Source organism: Pteronotus mesoamericanus, unplaced genomic scaffold (genome assembly GCF_021234165.1).
Source record: "Pteronotus mesoamericanus isolate MK-2021 breed Mesoamerican mustached bat unplaced genomic scaffold, CSHL_Meso_final scaffold_174, whole genome shotgun sequence".
In the NCBI taxonomy this organism is placed as follows: Eukaryota; Metazoa; Chordata; class Mammalia; order Chiroptera; family Mormoopidae; genus Pteronotus; species Pteronotus mesoamericanus.
Window position 1 is genome coordinate 8,028,283 of NW_026555309.1, and position 22,865 is coordinate 8,051,147.

At 45.3% G+C, this 22,865-nt stretch overlaps 1 protein-coding gene across 1 annotated transcript; it reads left to right on the forward strand.

The window, feature by feature from the left end:
* The first annotated feature begins 818 nt into the window (after positions 1-818).
* VXN (vexin) lies at positions 819-22,865 on the forward strand. Its single transcript, XM_054590043.1, has 6 exons — positions 819-888; positions 5,587-5,642; positions 13,407-13,557; positions 18,005-18,066; positions 20,801-20,895; positions 22,631-22,865. Exons 1-6 carry the CDS (start codon positions 819-821, stop codon positions 22,812-22,814), a joined length of 618 nt encoding a protein of 205 aa, XP_054446018.1. The 3' UTR covers positions 22,815-22,865.

Genomic DNA, 22,865 nt, shown 5'->3' on the forward strand with positions numbered 1-22,865 from the left:
ATATCATCATCATTATCAATATGAAGTAAATGTGTGACGGTATAATGGAAGGCAGTGCATTTGACATAATACACTCATGTTTCAACCCTACCTTATTTTTGTGTATAGTATACACAACACACAGGGTAAAATACAACCATCCTGTAACTGGGCCCCTTGGGTGTCAGGACACTGCTCGTTCCCTCAGGCTGCAAGCACCTGAAGGGGTTGTACAAGGAAATGCGAAGCACACAGCTCTCTAGAAATGTCAGCCTTGTCATGCACTGGCATAAGACGAAAATGCTGTGGAGAAACAGACTTTCTGTTTAAAATAGAAATTGTGAAGGAAGCCAAATTAATACATGACAAGTTATTGAATATCCAGTTCTTCTAGAGAGGGGAAAAAAGAAATGAAAAGGGGAATTGCTGTTACCAAAAATCATGTTTCCTTTTCGGTAAAATTCTCCCTCCAAGCCTGGTGCTAACTGAGTAGGCGATTTCACTTCATCACTTCACAAAAGACTTCCAAATTCGCTGCGGCAGACATGGCAAAATAAAAAATGTTAAATACATCCTGACTGGGAGGGGACTGAAGCCTCCATGCTCAATCAAAGGTTTGCAATAATAGGATTCATAAAAAAAAAAAAAAAAAAAAAAGACAGATGGGATTAGAAAATGTTGCAGTGAAGGCTCTGGAATGAGATGAGCTCACAGCACCAGCCTGTCTTTTGTGGACCTGCACAATGATCTCCGAGCCAGACTGGATTAGGAAACCTTGCGACTAGGGGTTCAGAGAGAGGCCTCCGGTTCCCAAGCACTTTAGGGGAGAGAAGACTGAAATGATGCATCAGATTTACAGCTGCAGCGATGAAAATATAGAAGTTTTCACCACTGTGATTCCTTCCAAGGGTGAGTAAATAGTCCTTGACTGTTTCCTTAACGTGGTACCTTATGCTGGAGGGTGAGGACAGTCACGTGCTGTTTTACTACGGTTTTCCCTCAGGTCTCTGAGCTCTGACCGCTTCTCTGTCTTGATGATATTTTTTGTTGTTGTTTCTGAAAAGGAGGCACATTGATAAATATCAGTCACTGAGATACAATCAATCAAGGGGGAAATAAGGGCAATTAAATATTCCTGTTTCACTTAATACTGTAACCCAATATGCTAAATGAAAGTGACAGCAAGCCATTGTTGGAGGAAATAGATGAAAACAAAATTCCCTGGACAACTAGATGAAAACATCTTCTCCAGTGAGCAAGCAGGTTCTGAAATGAGAACAAGCTGCCTCAAAAGTCTGATTTCTAACTGTGCAGTGAAATATGAGGAGAAATACTCCCTGCAGTGACCCAAAGTCCAATAAAGTGGTCAAATAATGCTCTAGCCCAGGCTGGCCTTCACCCAGGCCCCAGGGGCACGCTCCCACACTTAACCTGGAACTAGTGCCACCAAAAAGTGTGACTTTGCCCACCCTTGTGTATGAGGCAGATGGTGTCAAGTCCAGGGGAGGGCTTTAGGTGCAAGCTCAGAGGACTGCAGGTCTCTCATGACCAGACAGCTTCCTCGCCCACTACAAAGTTCAGCCCTCTGTCCTGGGGCCTCTGCTCTTTCTGTCCCTGTAATCTCTGTAGTGCTGGGTGAGTCCAGACTCCAGCTTAACCCCGGTCTCATTGTCAGACTTGAATGTAGTGGGCTGGGTGTCTGCTGGTGCTGTGAGCCTCTATTCAAACAATTCCTTTCTTCTTCCCCTGTCAGCCAACGACAAGGCCATGGCTGGAGGGGGTGGGGGGGTGAGGGAGAGACTCAGCCTGGTCACAGTGAGACAGCCTGCAGAACATCAACTCAGCTTTAGACCTGTACTGCCTGGTAGCCAGAGAGAAAAACGAGCTAGGAGTCTGCCCCTGTGTGGGAGTGTGAACTCTTGCTGGAGACTCTGAAATGTACCTAGAAAGTCAAGGCAGTCATGACCTTCTGACCCAGCTGTTCTGCTTCTCTCTTAGACGTGGATGCTCACAGTGGCACTAATCACCATGATAGCAAACGTGAAAAGAACCTAAGTGTCCCCGAAAAGGGGGAAGGGGAAAATGTGGTGTCATCATACTATGGAATACTCCACAGTAGTCACCAGCGATGGGCTCGATCTACATGTATGGACATAGACCTCCAAACATAATGTTGAGTGAGAAAAAAACAGACTGAAAAAATACATATGTGTGATAATAATAATTAAGTCTGGAAATACAAAACAATACTGCATATTGTTTATGGATACATATTTTGAGAAAAGTATGAAAATATAGTCTGGAAAGATATAGATAAAATTGGTGATCTTAGTAGTCCTGGGCAGGGAGGGATATACACTTAGGGAAGACAAAGAGGGGACCTAAATTTGCCCTCTAATTTTTCATTCCTTTTTATATGAGTAGGAAACAAATTAGAAGCAAATATAAAAATATTAAAATATGTCTATTTTCTAAACTTTTTTCCATTTAAAAAATTTTAAGGGAGGAAAAAATCAAAGCCAAATGGCTTTTTTTAATTAAAAAATTATTATGCGGTTCAGGAGAAATGTCACACTTCACCTGAATAAAATTGTTCCAAACAAGGCCTTTGACTCCATGTGCTTAACATAGTGGTGAAGAGGCTGCCTCCTCTTCTGCACTGAGTGACCTTGGAAAGGCTACTTAATCTCTCTGGGCCTGAGTTTTCACTTTTGTAAAAGGGGAAACTAGAACTCACCTCCCAGCGTTATTATGAGGGAAAAATGAAATACAGACAAAATATGTAAAGCATCTAGAAGAACAACCTGGCATGTAATAAGCACCATTAAATACATCACTTAGTGATTTCTATTTTTATTCCATATTTATAACAATGAATATGTTTGGTCAAAGATAAATATTTAATCCATATCCCTTTCCTGCCATTTTTATTCACGGCCATCTCATGGTATTAAGCCAAGTGATCATTGCTATTCATGCACATTTCACTGCTCAGGAAGTTTTTCTCTAGGAAAAGAATATTTGTAGTTTATATTAGGCCAGAAATGGAAGAAGCCTGTCTCATCTTTTTGTTTTGCTCCATCTTCCTTCTCCAAAAGTCATCGGGCAGAGACCCCTCAATGAGGGAAGACAGTGCCAACTTGTCTCACGTCACCACTTGTGAGGGAGATTGGAAACTAACACCTGCTCACATTTCCTAACTGCAAAAATATAGGTTGGTTTGATTTTATCTAACAAGGGTTATAGTCCTCCCTGATATGTCCTTTCTCAAATGCTACTCTTCAGCCATGTTTGTTCAATGGGTAATGAGCAGAACGTTTTCAGAGCACAAGTGCAGTCACATGGGCAGTGTGGTCTACTGGTTAGGAGCATAGGCTTTGTTCCATCACTGATTGTGTAACCCCTGTATCCCCGTCTATAAAATGAAGAGTATTTACCTCACAGAGTTGCTGGGAGGCATGACTGAGATAAGCAAATAAGCCACCCACATAGTAAAGCTTAGTGGGAAGCATTTATGTATTGTTGTTTCATATCCCTCTTTCCAACATACATGTATTGGGTTCAACCTAATAGCTATACATTTTTTTAGCTGAGCCATCTTAATATCTCACAAAAATATAGCCATAGCAAATGTTATGGTGTTCCTTAAGTATTTTAAAGGCACAAGACATAGATCAAGTCTGTAACTGAGGACAAGTGTGTATCTTTACTTTCTAGAGAAAGAGAAACCTAAGGGAAAGATTTCACAGACACAATTTATGGTAAATACAAAAGATAAAAACTGTGGTTTTACCAAGAAGTTATACCAGAAGCTATTTCCTGAGACACACCAGAGTGGGTTTAATTCTGGGGTGAATAGTACCACAGTGTTCAAAACAACCTACTTGGGGATGAACAAAGAATGGAGAGGAGTTAGTGAGGGGAAAGAGAAAATGAAGAAAACTCCCAAAAGGGAAATTCGAATGGAATGCTACAGTCTCTAGAATTACCGCTTATTCCTCCCACCATTCCTCATCTTGCAGAGAAAGAGGAAAATCATAATAAACACTATTAATGCCTGGGAGCTTACTCTTCACCAGGTGGTAGGCCAATGGCTTTATACAAATTAGTTCATTGAATCCGTACCACAACCCGCTGAGGCAACTGCTATTATTACCCCTAACTTATAGATGAGGAAGGTGAAGCTTAGAGAAGATGAGTAATTTGCCCAAGTTATACAACTGGCAAGTGGTCAAGTTCAGACTCACGCCCAAGTGAAAGGAGTGGGGAGCCCAGCTGTTAACCTGCACACTGGCCGATTGGTATCATGGCTGCAGGTGCTCTGAGGAAGATAGCAGCACAGCACTCACTTGATCATGTGTCTGACAGGTGACAAGGATTCATTTCCATATTAGGCAGGACAGTGACACGGTGGGATTTCAGTTCCAAGTAAATCATTCTAACAGCAGCGTGGAAGAGTGCCTGGGTGTCTCCATTTTCAACAAAATGCACACATTTCCCAACCAAGTAATTTTTTAGAGTTAATTGATTTGTAAGTTTTTTATGTGTGCGGTAAAATATGCATAATAAAGAATTTATCATTTAACCATTTTTAGTATACAGTATACAGTTCTGTAGCGTTAAGAAAATAGACATTGTAGTGCAACTATCACCGCTATCTATTTCCAGAACCTTTTCATCTTTCCTGACAGAAACTCTGCGCCCACCAAACCAGTGATTTTCAACTTTTTTTCATCTTATAACACACATAAACTAATTACTAGAATTCTGCAGCACACCAAAAGGTATATTTTTTGCCAACCTGTTAAAAATACATATAATTTTGATTGATTTACCTACCCTATTTGATCCAAGGTGACTTTTTAGAAATCAGGTGCTTATACTTTTATATAAGGATTTTTGGTACCAAAATCTAACCAATCAGATGCAACCTTATTACACGATATCTAATAAGATGTAACTCTCTATGTGACCTATATATTTATGGTTCAAAACAGGGCATTCACACTGGATGGCTATTGTTGTGTTGGCTGTTGTCAGTGACCCTGGCTAAATAGGCAGGTGCTTCATGTTTTAAAAATTCTTGCAGCACACTGGTTGAAAATCTCTGCACTAAACAGTAACTCCCTATTTCTTCTTTCCCAGCTCCTGGTAACTTCTGTTCCACTTTCTGTTTTTATGAATTTGACTCCTCTAGGTATCTCATACAAGTGGGCTCATATAATATTTGTCCTTTTGTGCCTGGCTTATTTCACTTAGCTTAATGGCTTCAAATTTTATCTATGTTGCATCACATATCAGAATTCCCTTCTTTCTTGAGAATGAATAATATTCCATTGAATGCATAGAATACATTTTATCCATTCAACCATTGATGAACAATTGAGTTGTTACCACCTTTTGGCTATTGTGAGTAATGCTGCTATGTACTTTGATGCACTCAACCATGTAATTTCTAACACTGCAATTGCACCCTGCCTCTTTTTCCCATTTCTGCTCCTCTGTGCCCCTCCACCACTGTAGGTGCAAGCCCTTTCAGTTTTGTTGCTGTAGGTATGTCAGCCTCATGGGTATCCTCTAAAACTATTCCTTTATCTCTCTTTGCAGTGTCCAGTCCAGCCAGAAGAAGAGTCAAAAGCTCTCAACACCTTTTGACCAAGAATGTAAGGAAACTTCAGTTTTGATCTCATTATTGACTTTCATTTTAAAAAAAGAAATGCCTAACTTCTTTTTTAAATTTTTATTTATTAATTTTAGAAAGAGAGAGTAAGGGAGAGAAACATCAATTTGTTGTTCCACTTACCGGTATTTATGTATTCATTGGTTATTTCTTGTATGTGCCCTGACCAGGGATCAAACCTACAACCTTGGTGTATTGGGATGATGCTCTGACCAACTGAGCTACCCAGCCAGGGCCCTAGGTCTAGCTTCCTCACTCTCTCTTGCTCTCAGTATAACCAGGAAGGCTTTCTATAGCTCATGCTGTTGTTGTTGCATTCCCCCTCTTCTACTTAACCAAAATAATTGACAATGTCAACCAGACAGCACAAAGCTCTGAATCAGACCCCTCTATTCTGCCATTTTTTTCCCAGACACAGAGAGTAAATCTTGTTTTATATATACTCTTTTTCTTATTTAAACAGAGTTCACAATGTGGGTATAGCATCCCCGACCTGGGTATTCCCCTATTGTTGGCATTTGCAATGTTCTATTTTTTTCACTATTATAAATAGCAGTACAATGAGTTTATTTGTACAAAATACTATTTTTTGGATTAATTCCTTGGTGCATAGGCCTCAAAGAAGAATTAACAAGTAAAAGGATAAGAGTAGTTTCATCTATGCATCCATCCATCCGTCAAATATTTACAATCCTATTATGAATAAGAGACACTGAGCTAGATGGGGAGAAGTAATAGTAATTTTTTTTAAGATTTTTTTATTCCCTTATTTTTAGAGAGGAGGAAGGGAGGAGAAAGAGAGGAAGAGAAACATCAATATGTGGTTGCCTCTCTTGTACTCCCCACTGGGGGCCTGGCCTGCAGCCCAGGCATGTGCCCTGACTGGGAATGGCCCTTTGGTTCTCCTGCAGGCGCTCAATCCACTGAGCCACATCAGCCAGGGCAAAATAATAGTAATTTTTAAAAATGGTTTCTGCTTACAGTTTTGTCCCATGTGGCCAGGAATTCCGAACAACTGCCAGGCCTGCAGCCATGCTTTTTCACTTACCTTCAACCTCACCAACATTGGCTTTCATTGTTTTTTGTATTATCTTTTGCTACTTTAATAAGCATATGCATTACCATGAAATTAGTTTACATGTCTTCAGAGCCTAATGGTGCTGTGAATTTCTCGGTTTACTTACAGATTTCTTTATATACAAGCTGTCATACATCTTTGTACTTTAAAAAATGTATTTTAACTGCTAATTGCTTCCTTTTTTATACTGGAGTTTCTATCACAGTTTTTCATAGAGCAGCATTTTGATTTTCTAAGTATCTCAATTTTTAAAAATATATTCTCCATTAAAAAACAATTTTTAAATGTCTTCGGAATGAGGTGGGGGTTTTACTCGTTGTTTTTATGTACATTTATTACTTTTTTAAAGTATCCAAAGCAGTATGTGCCCATTATGAAATTTGAAAAGTTATAAAGATATAAAATATAGTATTAATAAATTCTGAGAAGCTGTGGAGCACAGAAGTTAGGTGTGTAGACTTAGAGTCGAACTGTCTGGTCTTAAATTCCAGTTCTACCCATTTCTATCTATCTGACCTTGGGCAAGTGGCACAGCCATTCTGGGACTCAACTTCCTTAGCATTAAAATGGGGATAAAAAGAGTACTTGTTTCAAGAACTATTGGAAGGAGCAAATGATCTAATCCCTGTAAACCACTCAGTCCTAAACCGGACCCACGCTGAGCGTTCAATAAACACTGGCATGTTTTCAAGTGAAAATTTCACATATATTAACAACTATTATACTTTATTACTCAACAGCATATGGTTTTGCAACTTTATTTACTAATCCCATTCTTTATAAAGGTTGCATAGTGTGCCATTGTATGAATATACCATAAATTTTTACCCAAATCTGGAGTTTTCTTAATTATTTAACCAAATTGTCAATAAATGCGGTTCCCCATTTTTTTTCTGCTAAACCAATGCATAAAAAATATACTTGAGCCCTGGCTGGTGTGGCTCGGTGGACTGAGCACCGGCCTGCAGACCAAAGGGTCACCGTTTCGATTCCCAGTCAGGACACATGCCTGGGTTGCAGGCCAGGTACCCAGTTGAGAGGCAACTGATCTATGTTTCTCTCCCTCTCTTGCTTACTCCCTCCTCTCTAAAAATAAATATAGAAAATCTTTAAAAAAACAGAAAATGCTCAAACCATATGAATATTAGAAAAATAATATAGCTATTGCCAAATTCTAAACAACTGTGTTTTAAAAGTACCTTTACCAGCACACCTGAACCAATATTGTATGGTAACAATGTTGATAATCTTTGACAATCTAATAGGTGAAAGTGTCTTATTGTTTTAATTTGCATTTCTTTAATACCGTTCCTCATCTTTTTATAGATTTTATTTTTTCACTCCGGGTTGCTTACTCATGTCTTTTGCCTATTTTTTTTTCTGTCAGTTGTATATCTTTTTAAAATAACTTCTGCAAATATTTTATATATTAACAAAGAAAACGGATTTCGATGGATGGAATATTGCCTTGTTTAGGGCAAGAAAATTTCTTTATTGTCATGGTCCCTGAAAACTTAACCCCACCCTCTCGTAGAAAAATGTTCTTGACTTTTAAGGAACAGTGGATATTACCAAAAAAAAAAAAAAAAAATGGTAAAGAAAGCAGTTGTTTGAAGGTAAGTTAGAGTTTAAGAAAAGTTTCATAACAGACATTTCAATCAAGGCCTTGAGTTTGGCATTATCTTGGATTTGAAAGAGCCACAAATTATTCATGACTCAGGGACAATCCCAAAGGAATTAGGAATGTTTAGTTCTTAATGACGTTGTTGCCTTGAATTTCTAAACTTAAACAATGTTCCTGTCTGAATTACTCTTTATACCAATATCTACTGGCTTTGTAAGGAAAGAACAATGGTTACAAAAACTTAAAATGGAAACTAAATCACTGTATTTTCTAGGATCCTGGGAAAGAAAGTTCTCAGGGGTCTTAGAACCTAAATGAAGGAGGCAACTCTCGATGGTGGAGATAGATGAAGCCACATGAACATTAGATACTCAAAACCACCAAAACACTGGGCACAGCCTCCTGGAATATCCCACTGACTTCAGCCAGGCACTGTACAACCATGCTCTCAGGTTTCCTGGGAGTGCAAATTTTTGAGAAAGACTGCTATGTTTATGGTTTATGAATTCCCCTCTCTAAAATATTTTTTACTCAGAGACAAAAATGACTTAAGAATATGAATACATATAAAAATTGCTTTTGATTAAAAAAATAAAAAACAGCCCTGGCTGGGTAGCTCAGTTGGTTGGAGCGTCATCCCGTACACCAAAAGGTTGCTGGTTCTAACATCAGTTGGGGTGCATATGGGAGGCAACCAATTGATGACGTTTCTCTTTCACCCTCTCTCTCTCCTTCCCTTCTTCTCTCTCTAAAATCAATAAACACATCCTCGGGTGAGGATTTAAACAAAAAATCAGAAGCTAGGATCTTGTCTTCAAATATGCAATCTTCCCCACCCCACCCCCCTTCTGTGAGAGAGCTTCCCAGTGCCCTCTGGCCTTGGGGCTCTCCTCTGAATTTCTGATTTCCCCTCACAGCCTGAGTCACTCATCCTTTACTTATAAAACTCAGCCCCAGCCGTACAGAACATTCAAATTAAAAAAGACAGAAAAGATCTCTCAGTCCACCTCAGTTGGGGAAAGGGAGTCCCAAAGAAGAAAGAATTGGCTCTGATCTCTTGTTTCCTCATCCAACTGGCTCTCAGCTTCCCTTTGAGTTCCTGAGAAAATGATTTATATTTCACATCTGCTCTAATGGACCAATGTTTATGACTTTCTTTGCCCTGAAACTCTTATTTGTATCTAGTATCACTCCTTTGGCTACCATGTGGATGTCAGATTCTTTCCTTTACAAATATTTCATTACTTTCTGTACCATCCTTAGTGTTACAGTTTCCCCTCTCTCTGGACTCCTCTTAAGTTCTTTTTTTTTTTTTTTTTAAGTCTGAACTCAGGGGATAACCACATATTGCTCCTTCTCTAGACAATCTCTCTGGTCTTTTTTCCCCCCTTGGATTCTTAGGCAGTTTTATTGCACTACTGATCAACCTGATGCCACCTGCATTATAAGGGCAGCTCAAAGGAATGAACTGCCATGAAGGTGTGGGTGAGTGGAGGCCCTACCTCTGTGATTCATGAGCAGCAGGGCCACCACCAGGAAAGATAGAGAAATGAGATTACAAATGTCACATTCTCCCCAGATTTCAATCTTGCAGAGGAGGGATTTTTCTGGAGATGGGCTGATGTTTCAAAATGCACTGAGCAATCATCTGCCTTGGAAAATTCTTCTCTGGATGTAGGTACTTCTGTGGGTCTGACAAAGAGCATTCAGGAGCCATAAAACCACAGTGCTTGTCCTGGCTCTGCCCCTTGCAGCTCTGTGACCTTGAAGGCACATGGCTTCTCCTGGCAGCAGTTTCCCTGTGTGTATAATTAGGGAGTTGGGCTAGAAGAACTCCCATCAGCCCCAAATCATGATGATTCTTCACCCCCTACAATCACCTGCCTTTCTAACGCCCTGTTAATATACTCAACACCCTGCTACGAGTGCCCCATCTTCACCACGTCCTCAGGGTGCTAACAAGCCTACTCTCAGACCAGTTTGTTCTAAGACCAGCAGCACCAGCAACAAGCCCAGAAAATAAACCAGGCTGTCAGGAGGCCACAACCATCCATTCAACTGTGGGCCTAACACACTGCTCTGGAGCCTCTCAGAGCCTCTCTTTGCGGGAAATAAGAACCAAGGACAAAGCCAGCTATGAAAGGGAAAGCTTCTGAGCTGGGCCCCTCTCCTCCCTCCTTCCCTGCTGTTAGCATACTTTTGGAGGGATTGGGGAAGATATTCTGGAGAGGCACTTGGCCTTAAATCGTAATCTGACAGGAGTCTCTCTGCTCCCCGACCCAATCTTGTCCCCCAGTCCACAGTGCAGAGAAGGGATGACAGAGGTGGAGGTTCTTGGTCCTGACAGGGAACATTTCCTTCCCTGAGAGAGGAGAAAACGTGGGTCCCCCACCCATGGACTCCTCAGGCTTTCACATCCTGCTTTATTTTCTTGGTCCACAACGTGGGTCTGAAAACACATCAGTCTTCGTTATTCTTCCTGAGAGGAATGCCAGAAAAATGAAAAAAAATTCAGAAATACTTGTGATGAGAGACCTAGAAGTGTCAAACAATGAGACTCAGGTTTTTCCTACTCAACCTGGAGATTCATATTCTGGGGAAGGGCCCTTAGGTCAAACAGTCCATGCGTCCAGGGGAATGGGACTCTGAACCAGCATTACTCCGGAAAACTCCAGTGTTCTGGGCAACATCGCGGCAGAGCGCAGTGCTAAAAGAAAGGGAGGGAGGAGAGCAGAGGGGTGTATGTGCAGGGTGCTGAGTGCCGTACCACCCACTGCCATGCCTCACAGACCCAACGAGCCAGCATCCAGTCGGGGTGCTGCCCCCCACCTGCGCTGGAGGCCGGCTGAAAGCAGGAACACCACCTTCTGCGCTGTCCACAGGATAAAGGAGACTAATCCTAAATGCTCCTGAATTATCAAGTTTCTCCAAAGGCACAGAATGAGTAAGTCTGGACCCTAAAATGGGCCTAAGAAGAGTTAATTTCCTGTCCCATATAAGACCAAATGTGGGATATATTAATTTTCTAAGCAAAGAACTACTTGTGGTAAACTGAGGCAAAGAGTGGCAGGTGCCCTTACGGTATTTTCCTCTGTGGGAGACATGAACTCCTCTCAGATGCTATAGATAAATACAGGGGTGGGCAAAAGTAAGTTTGCAGTTGTGAGTATGTGAAACACCGAGTTTATTCTTGTTTTATTATTTATTAATTTGTATTTTTCCGTATGAACAACTGTAAACCTACTTTTTCCCACCCCTATGTATGGATGAACTAAAAGAGTGAGCTGTGCTATTAAAATCTCTACTAAGGAGAGCCGCTTACTATCCCCCAGTACAGCAAGGGCAGGCAAGGACGTTCCCTTCCTGCATAACCCCAAGGTGTCAAACCTGGGGGCAGAACTCAGGTCTGCCTGAACCCAAATGAGTATCTCCATCAAAGACAATATGACAGAAGAGAAAAAAATTATTGTTTAAATTTATATAATTTGAATATTGTTCATCTTTTCATGCATTGGCCCTTTGTATACTTATTGTCAATTGCCAGATCATGTTTTTTGCCTCATTTTTCTGGTCTTCCTCTATATTGATTTTAAGAGTTCTAGGTACATAGGCATAATTTCCCATTGTAAGTAACAAATGTTATATTAAACCATATTCTAGTGTTTGAGGTTTTGGGGGGCTGTTTTTTTAAACACGCATCTTTGATCTGCCGGGTATTCATTTTGGCATGAGACATGTGGACAGGGGTCCATTTGCCTGGCCTGACATTTATTCCAGCAATATTTATTAAAGATTTCTTTTTCTCCACTCAATTGAAATATTACCCTATTACAATATTTAAAAATTCAGTCTTTTTTGCTTCACATCCCTCAAATGTAAAGCCATTTGTATATGTGGACAATTGAGAGGGTTCAGTCAAAAGCTGGTCTGTAGAGCTGAGATGGGTCCACCTCATTCACAGATGCACCATGTGCCCAGGATCTGTCTCAGAACATGTCCTCGCAGGGTGTCTGTGGAGGAAAGGAACAAACACATCAGTAAGTGCAAACCTCAGAGCAACTGCCATGTACTATTGGAGGTTCCAACCACCTTCAAAGGAGTAAGAAATTTAGAATGAATGGCTCCAGCATCGAGGATAGGTATAAAAATATGCAGGATAGGAGCCCAAAAGGGTTAAGTTTCCCTTTGTCCCTCCAGGTTATAAGGTATCATTTGTCTCAAGATTTTACATTTCAATTTTCAATGATTTAAGTATTCTATTGTAATTTTTAAGGTGAGTTTTGGTGGGCCCTGACGAAAGGGGTATTTCCCTTTAATGTACTTCCAAAAATACCTATTCAGCAAGTGATCATTACAGAGAGCGACCTAGCATCTAGCACCCTGTTCTGGCTCACCAGGATTCCCACCTACAGAACCACATCCCGGGACCTTCGTCTGCCAGCTCTCCTGACACAGGCATTCCACGAGGTGGAGGAAACTTGAACATTCCAGAGCTATGCCTGCTCTGTCTTGCCAGAAGCGTCTTTCTTTTTAAAAACCTGGACATCGAGGGTTGTGCCCTGAGTCCGCTCCCTGAGCCTTCCCTCTGCTTGATCCTTGTCCCCAACAAAGTTATCCTCGCCGGGAGCAAGGGTGCCCCCGTGGCTGCAAAGACCATAAGACCCCAAATTCCAAGACTATCCCCATTTCAAATAACCTATCCTGGTGTCAAACCGCGTCAGGCCAGGGGGCCGATGAGCAGCCCTGATGTCTGGCCCGAGGGCCCAGGGCCCTGACCGCGGGGGCGGAACTGCTGCCGAGGAGCCCCTGGGGCTCGCGTTCCCCTGCGCATGGCACCGTGGACATTCTGAGGTTTGTTAATCAGCGGTTTCTGGCCAGTTTACCCAAGTTTTTTCATTGTCCCCTAGCATCCAGTGACGGAAGAATAGCTCCAAAGCATGAGTGTTGGGACCAGGCCCATCCGCAAAGCTGCAGCCCTGGCCTGGGCTATGGATGCCTAGGTCTGATTTGGGCCACAAGCTGACTGTCCTTCCTCCTCCTGGCAGGTGGTGACCGAGTCGGACCTGCACTCCCCCCGGCCCCTGGAGCGGCTGCCGCACCGCAGTGACCGCCCCGACAGCGAGGGCCGCAGGGCTGGCAGGCTCCAGAGCTCATGGCAGCAGGGGCTCCACCCTGCCAAGACCCCTGCCAGAGCGGGTATGTGTGCCCTGACCCCTGTTCCTGGTACCTCCCTGGGGGACAAGGACTCACTTAGAGCAGTGGCTGCAGAGTCTGCATCCTGGTTTATGTTCCATGTGACTGCATCACGATGCTCCCTAGTGTCCTCAGTCACAACAGGTGAGCGGAGGGCCTGTGGCGTGGGGACTACCCACTTCCCCCGTGCATGCTGTTCTCGCTTTCAATGCGCCTGCTCTCAGGCCCTGTCTACAGCAGTCCCCACAGCACCGTCCACCTGGAAAACTCGCTTCTGGTGTGTGTAGTAAGCAAAGATGCTTTCAGCTACCATCATGCCCACAGGAAGCCCTGCTGAATTCAGGAGGAGATGAAAGTTGTTATGTTCCAGGGGAGAGAAAACCAGCGTAGTCATGATTCATAAAGCAGAAACCGACATTATTTATTGTATAGGCAGTGTGTGTGCGTAATTAAACAGACTCTTCATAAACTCCATCTTAAAATCTCCCCATCATAAGTTTAAATGACTTGGTTTAGTTCAACAATTTATAAAAAGAATTTTGTGACAAATTTGTTTCAAAAGCTGGAAACAGTATAGTCTTACCTTTCACACTATGTTTATAAATGGCTTCCACCTCAAGCAGTCCAACACTCATCTTCTCTAGCTCGCTGAAGTCTGTGATGGTATTTTGCCTTTAATTGCTGGTTTAGATTATGTCTTTTATGCCCAGAGCCTAAAATTATTCATATTTTAACTCCAAAAATACACAGCAGAATATCTGGGATGTCCTTCACGAAGCCTTTGCGTGTCAACAAATGTGTATGTTACAAAAACTGAAATAGATCTCCATTGAGGGTGTCCCTTCACCCGTCCCTCCTCTAAAGTTTCTTTGACTGACACCCTGATCCTGTTTTTATGACCCTGCTGGGAGAATGCATAAAGCAATCTATATTCTCTAGTTAAGTGATTACATATATACATATGTATGTAGAATGAAAGCGTTACGAAAATCACAATCTGACTTGCAAATTAAGAGGAGATAAGTTTTTCTCTATGTCTATATATAGGTGAGTGGGTGGGTGCATGTGTGTGTGTGTGTGTATGTGTGTGTGTAGAAAGAGAGAAAGAGAATATCTTCACTATAAAATCATAAAGTGAATTTAGAGCCATGTTTCTCAAAGTTTAATGTGCAAAAGAATCGCCTGAGAATCTTATTATGCAGATTCCAATTCAGTAAGACCAAGAAAGGCCCAGGATTTTATGTTTCTAATAAGCTTCCAGATGATGCTGAGGATGTTGGTTTGAGGACAACAAATTGATTAGCAAGGATTTAGAGATGATTTAATGGGTGATTCTCAAAGTGGGGCCCTCAGAGCAGCAGAATCACCTGGGAACTTGCTAGAAATGCAAATGTTGGGTCCCACCTGGAACTTTTTGAATCAGAAGTTCTGGGGTGAAGCACTCCATCTGTGTTTTAACAACCCCCCCCCCCCGCCAGGTGATTCCAGTGCCCACTGAAGGTAGAGAACCACTGATCTATTACACCCACCCTTGCCAATTTACAGAAGGGAAAATGGAAACCATTGGAAACTGTGTTAATTACCCAAGGTCACACTCCTCCTTTGCAACAAAACTGAGATTAAATCTCAGAGCTCCTAATTTCCTAGTTAACGCCTCTTCCCCACAGAGAGTAATGTCTTCCCAACTGTCTCATTTTAGGGGACACTTTCCTTCTTTTCTAAGTAGCTCATGGAAGCTTGAACTGACCAAGTCAGTCTTTTATTCTGAACAAGGAGACCAGTAAGTTATGAAATGGAGAGAATCTGCCCAACATGCGACAGTCAGCTCATGAGGGAATGTGCTAGACAAGTTTAGAAGGAAAAAAAACAGAAAAGATTGAGCTGGGCATTGATTCAACCTTCAGCTCCTAGAACCTGATAGATTCTAGAGGAGGCAGGAGAGAGGGAGGGCTTCTGAACCAGAGCCCAACCCAGGGCCTCCACAGGAAGGCTTGGCGCCAGCCATCGACATCGTCTTCCAGCCTCCTGCCAGCGGACGTGTGTCTCCAGGGACCTCAGAACTGGGGACCTGTTTCTTTTCTGAGACACAGGAGATGGCTTCTGGATGCTGTAGGCTTCTCACATGGGAGAAAGATTCTCTGAAGAATCTTGGAAATTGTGGGGACTCTGAAGGCAGAGGCCCAGCTGAGAAATGATCCTCCATGTGGCCTTGAGCAGGTGAATCTCAGGTGCCTGGAAAGGAGACACCCCACCTCCTGGGCCAGGGAGAATTGGTCAGCTGTGGAACCTTTCTACCAAGATGTCCTCAGGCACCTCAGAATCAAATTTTTCAAATGGAGCTCATCTTCCTCACTCAAACCTCTCTTCCTTCCTCAGCTGGGGCCATGATCCGTCTTCCCAGCAAGCCGCTGGGGCATTTTCCCCTATACGCCTTCCTTCCCCCACCCCTACTCTACTCACCACTTCACACACTGAACACTGACAGTGTCAACCCCTAGATGTGTCTCATCTGTCCCTCTTGGAACCTGCCTCCAGCTACCTGGACTCAGTGTCCCTTCATCATCGCTTGAGTGTAGCAGCCATCCCTGGCCCTCAGCCACCAGTCCCCCTCCCTCCATGAGACCACCAGGAGGGTCCTTCTAAAGCCGAAATCTGCCTCTGCTATTCTTCTTCTGTAAACACTGTCATCGCCACCTGCAAACCGCCCCCATCATGACCAAGGCCCTCCAGGACGTGTCTTCTGCTGATGTCTCCCGGGCTACCTCCTGTGACACTCCTGGCCCTGCCAGTCCATGCACAGAGCAACCCTGAGCTGCTGTGCAGTCCTGTCGCCTCTCCCTGATACACTGTTTCCCCGGGCCTTCGCTGACACTCTTCTCCCTGCGGGCTGCCCTCCCTGGGTCTGTCCACCTAGCAAACTCCTCCCAGGCCGGGTTAGGGGGTCCCCAGGTCGAGTCTCTCCAGCCGTGCGAGGCCAAAGAGGAAGTTTGCCATTCTCAAGATCATCTTTACCAGCTTCATCAAAATTGTTATGTATTACTAAAGCCCCGGGATTCTCACCTAGGAAGTGGGGACTATGATGACAACTACCTGTCGGGGTTGTGGTGAGGACTGAATTAGATAATGTGTGTGTGTGTTTTACACCCCGCACACCGCCTGACACAGTAAATACTCAAAAATATGAGCTGCTATCCTTACTTTTGACAGAGCACTGCTCATCATGGTTTGATATTGGTAGTCTTGTAACTTTGTTTAATTGTCATGGAGACGTTTTCCTGAAGGTGGGGGCGCTTTATTTCTATGTGCTCAAGTGTGCTGGGATGGGGCTCCTCCTGGAATGTCTGCCCCAGGGGAGGGCGATATTGAAAGCCACCTCCCCCACCCTCAACCCCTGCCCGGTGCCAGCTCCCTCAGCTCAGCACCTGGATTCTCAGAAGCTACAGGCGTCAGAGTAGAAATTACTCAGAAGCAGGTCAGGCCTTGGGAATAAAGGCATAGCAGAAGGTCCTCAGGTACCTCTCGGGCAGCCAATGTCTCAGGACGCCGAGAAGCTCCAATTGTTCCACATCATGACGCTGTACTTCCCACCACAGCAGGACTTCTCTGCTCGTTTTCACACAGGGGTGCCCAGGAGTGGAAAGGTAAATAACTGATCCAAGCCATAAAGACTTCATTCCTCATAACTTCTGTGATCTGGCGCCTTAGGAAGGAAGGAGATGCTGAGGGCACATTCTCTGAGCACCTGCTTATTAGACCTTAGTTATTGCCCCCCAGAAGGGTGCCAAGAGTGCCAGGGGTGCAGGTGACCCCCTCAGCAGTTCCCCTGCTGCCTGACCCTACCGCTCCACTCTGCTGCTTGGTACAAGGCCTTTAGAAATTCCCAGCATGTCATGAAATAGAACGAAATCTTACCTTTTGTGACAGTGTGGATGGACCTAGAGGGTATGATGCTACGTGAAATAAGTCAGACAGGGACAAATGCCATAGGATTTCACTTATATGTGGAATTTAAAGAACAAAATAAAAAAAACAAAATAGAAACAAAACAGACTGACAGCTGTCAGAGGGGAGGGGGTTTAGAGGACGGGGTGAAAAAGATGAAGGGATTAAGAAGTACAAATTGGTAGTTACAGAATAGTCCCAAGGATGTAAATTACAGCACACATCATATAGTTAATAGTATTGTGGTGACTTTGCATGGGGCCAGGTGGCTACCGGAAGCATTGGGGGGACCACCCCGCAAAAGGACATGATTTTTTTAACCACTCTGTTGTACACCTGAAACTAATACAGAATAATATTAAATATAAACTGTAATTTAAAAAATAAAAATATATATGTAAGATAATTTTTTAAAAAGGAAGAAATTCCTGGCTTTGATAATCAATGCAGACCCAAGGGAGGCAGAAGTGGGCGCACTGAGTGATGTGCCCTCCATTCGCCTTTGCAGGGGGGATCGCTGAACCCAAATCATCGACTCTGTGTGGCAGTCGAGCCTATGGAAAGTCTTTCGTGAGTATATAAGCCTGGGGAGTTGTATCTGTTGTGCCCTACCTGTGCCATGACAAGAGGCTGAGTGTCCTTTGGGCCAGTTCTGAGGGTTCTTTGCTCCTATTGTCTGTCAGCTTGTGGCACACCAGTGGTGGCTGCTGTTTTTCTTGCCAGAAATTCAGCTTTTAGGCAAACAGAAGAAGGTGTTGCCCAGTGGGCATCTCAAACATGGGGCAAAAGAAACGTTTCTATGGCTGGCCCCTGTCCAGTGGAAATGGCTGCCCAAGTCCTAATGGCAGCTACAGGGGGAAAGGGATGTAAGGGGCCCCGAGCATTGTGAAAACACAAAGCACCAGTTGTTTCAGGATGGGACGCATCTGAAGGGCACCTGCCCCAGCTCAGTTTCCCCAGAAGCCAACTCTGAGATTCAGGGTGTAGGATAAGAAATGTGCAGTAGGGATCAATGCCTGTGACAAGAGAAGGGTGGCAGGCCTGGACACTGCCACACAGACCTGACTCCTCCCGGTGGAAGCTCTGGGGCAACTCGGATTGCCCATCCAACTCGGATTGTCCCGAGCGGGGCCCAAGAAGCCAGAGATTTCTGTTTCCTCCTCGCCCTGTCAAAACATGTGGAATGCCCCACAAGGGCATGACTTCGGACGATGTGGCCCTTCTGCAGCTGAGACCTACCTGAGGGAGCTGAGAGCCATTTGTTGCCTGTCCTTCCCTGAAGGGGGATCATTGGGTGGTATGTGTCGTGGTCTAGCTCAGCATCTCCCTGAAAAAATCAGGTTCCTGCATCTCCTTCTGGACATGAACACGGTCCCGGAGGTTAGCACAGCAGGGGTGGGGTCATGGCTCGAGCTGAGGCTGGCTCAGTCTCCCTGTGCTCAGTGAGCATCAGCCCTCAAGATGCATGGACTGTGCCCTGTGAGAACTGAAAGAGATCTTGCGGATTGTCTGGCCCAGCCCCTCATCCTGAGGGAACAAACTGTACAGAGATGTGAGCACTTCACGCCTGGTCTGAGCGGGAAATCTAGCCTAAGTATCTTATCTAAGGCATCCCTATCCTAGCAAAACCACACAATGGGCCAGGATGTGACAAGCTGTTTTGTCAGGAGCCCCACATCCCAACCACGGGGCCCCCAGCTTGGATCACCAGCCCCAAGGCCTGGGCCTGGGCTCAGACATTGCTCTTGGCAAAGAGGTAGTTGTGGCTAGGAAGCCAGAGCAAGTTAGGACGGGACTGGGTGGCGATGGGGACACAGGTACAAAAGGGGGGCAGTAATAATGCATGAGGCAAAGAGGCAGCATGAGTGACCCTTTCCTCTGGGCCTGAGACAGTGGGGCTGGGGTCCTGCAGCTCATCAGAGGCTGGAGAGCAATTCGGAGCTCGCGCAACTAAGTCCGCGACACTGACTTCAACACTGAGATGCATGGGAGGATGACAGACTCCAGACAGTGGGAAAGAAGGCAGGTGGGTGTGTGTTTCCCCTGCTGCTGGCATGATGGGAAGGGAGAGCTCCCAAGGGGCCACCAGGTGGCACAGTAACTCTGCACACAACCCCCGGGCCGGTTCAGGACAGAGCGGGGAGGTGAATCGTGGTGTCCTCAACCTGGAATTTCTCAGCGATCCCAGGAACATGGTGACCTTCGATCTTCTGTGGGCCTTGGGGTGGAGGAACAAAGGAGAGCGTGTGTCCGTTGACAGAGCGACCTCTGGACCAGGCCCAGGTTAGGCCATCCGTTAATTTTCACTTCAGTAGATGTTTCTTGAGTGCTCACCACCTCCTTTTGGAAAGCTGAGGAGGGCCACCAACGCTTAAGTCCCAGGCCCTGACCATACACTGTGTGACCTTTCTGGGGAGTAGGGAACTGGACAAACGTATGAAACAAGTAGAGAACCGTAAAACGACAGGATTGGTGGGATGCTAAAACATGTCACAGGTACACAGTGCTGTGGTGATGTGAGGACAGAATGAAATCAGTTTGGGCCACCAGCCTGAGGGGCGGCTTCCTGGAGGAAGTGGGCCTGAAGGACAGGCAGAGATGAGGTGCAACCCTGAGAGGGAAGGAAAAGCCAAGGAGAGATGTGGGACTGGGCATGAGCATTGGGAGAGGCCGGCGTGGCCCTGCTGGGACTGGAACTGCTGGTCGCCGTGGAGGACGACAGAAGCTGCGTAGAGGAGGTGGAGTCGGCTTCGAGGAGGCTTAAAGAGCAGGCCGCAGAGGAGGCTTCAGTCTGCCCCTCAGTGGGGAGGCCCCGCAAATCCAGGAGGGGCCTGTAGTATGTGGCAAGGAGGCCCCAGGTGACCGGGCCTGAGGCTGCAGCAGAGGAAATGGAGAGGATGGCAGAAATCGTGGCAGTGTTCCAAAGCCAGGACCTGCACAATTTGACAGCAAAGGGGACACAGACCATGAGGGTGCCAGGGGGACAAAGTTCTCAGGTAAGACTGAGTTGCTCTTTCTCAAGTTTCTTCTCAAAGTGGGATCCCAGTACTAGCAGCGCCTAGGAACTTGTTAGAAATGCATATTCTCAGGTCCACCTCAGGCCTACTCAGTCGACACCCAGGTGGACGCAGCACAGCGCTAACGAGCCCTCCGGGGGAGTCTGATGCCCACTGAGGTGTGAGGACTATGGCCCTGGGTTGATGGTGGCTCAGTTTAGCCATCCCCCTTTCAAATGGCTCCAGCAGCATCAGAGTTGGGACCGTGGCTACATCCTCACATTCTCTTCCCCTTCCTTACAACCCAGATTCCTCCGGTGGCCCGGATCTCAGTGAAGGCCCCCACAGCTGTCCTGGAGGCAGTGGGCACGGGCTCGGAGAACAGAGCTGTCCTGACAAGAGGGTAAGTGCTCTGCCTCCCCGCCCACTGCCTGCAGGGCGCCCCACCTGCTCAGCCTGAAGAAGAGTAACAGGTGGCCGGGCTGACAGACTCTCAAGATGCTAACACAAAATCCATGCCAGCTGCGAATTCCCTCTTAATGAGGGCAATCATCCTGGGTAACTGTTTCCCTGGGATGAAGCTGAAGCCTTTCTGATGGTTTCCACTTCATTAACGCCACTCTTTAGGCTCGGAGAACTGTCGCTTGGAAGATTTTTGGTTAATTAGATAAATGTAATCACAGTCCCTATTCAGAGCCTCCCACAGGCGTGCTGAGGTCAGAAATGCCTCCTGAATTAGGTTCAGGGCCCTGCCCAAAGGTAAAGAAGTGTGGGAGATACAAAGGTTTCAAACCAAATGCATCACGCCCATGTTACTGTTTCTTCTGATCCAGAGCCGGCAGCTAGCATGCAGGGGTGGGTAACGCCCCCGCAGCGCCCTCGCTGCCTTCAGTTGGCGCACTAGGAAGGTGGCAGGCAGTCGTCTTACGCTCAGTTCGCCTTGTCCATTTGTGTCCCAGACACCACCCATGCTGCAGGTGGCCGTCAAGTGGTGCTGCTCGCCGGGCAGGCCACTGCCTTGCTATGACTTCAGGCAAATTATTCAGACCTCCATGCCGTTATTTAATTAAAACAAATAAACAAACAAACAAAGGGAATGAATGAGATAATATGTGAAGAGCTTAGCACAAACCGTTGCTATATCACTTTTCTAGAAACTTACAGTCTAGTAGTTGGAAAGACACGTACTTGAGCACATGTTAGATGCAGACATGTGAGGGACCACAGGCTAAACTGTCAATCCGAGGGGTGCGTACCTTGAACCTTGGGACTCCAAGGAGAAACAGGCCAGTGCAAAGCCCTTCTAGATGGAGGAAAGACCTCCAGAAGGAATTGTAAAAGCTAAGTGACATAACGTATTGGGACCTACCAGGAGAAAACTAAGAAAATCATTTGGATCTCATTAAGTTCTAGCAGCAAATTGTTCTCAGCAGCGATGACTTTTGGTGACCGCTGGAGTAAGCCAGCAAGAACTTGCCAGCCCCAGCAGAGGCTGGCCTTACCAGTCCATGCAGCTGCGTTGCAAAGGGTTATAAATGGGTCCTTTCTCTCTAAGCTCAGACATTCTCATTTCATTTTGTTCCTGGGCCCTGGCTACTGACAGGTAAGGCCATTTCTTTCACCTATGGAGAGAAAATGAGGAGAAAAATGAACATTTATGGAGGCCTACCATGTACCTGATTCTTTATTTTCTCTATTTTCTCCTCACAAAAGCCTCGTTTTGAATCTGAGGCTGCTTGAGTTTAAGTCCCTCACCTGAGGCCATACAGTAAACAGGGAGGAGGATTCAAACCCAGGGCTCCTGCTCTTTCAATAGCCAATGCTTTGGGACCTCCGCCCCTTCCCGCAAGATTGTTCCAGTAGAGGTGGGAGGGGTGGGAAAGCGGGACTTGGGACAAGAGCAGAACTTGAGGTCCATGAACCAGTGTGCCCAAGACCGTCTCCTTCCCTCACCTTTTTTGAGGATCCCCCAGGTGGAGTCGTTCCTGCATGCGTCCCAAGAATGACGTTCCCTCCTGGTCCCAGGTTGTGTGAGCAGAGGAGGAATAAGAGCTGAGGCTATTCTTCTTCAGAGCAAAAAGTAAAAGTCTGGCTCACTGAAGTGACTACCTCCCTCCCCACCCCTGGCTTTGCTTTAGATCCAGACATCCCAAGAAGAAAACTGAAGAGTACCCAACCCTCCCCCAGGGAGCAGAAGCCTCCCTGCCGCTGACAGGGAGCGTGTCCTGCGGCGTTCCCAGCATCCTCCGGAAAATATGGACGAGGCACAAGAAGAAGTCTGAATACATGGGAGCTACCAACAGCGCCTTCGAGGCTGACTAAAGGTGACCTTCCCCAGGTGCCTTGAGTTGGCCAACATTCACTGCACACGGA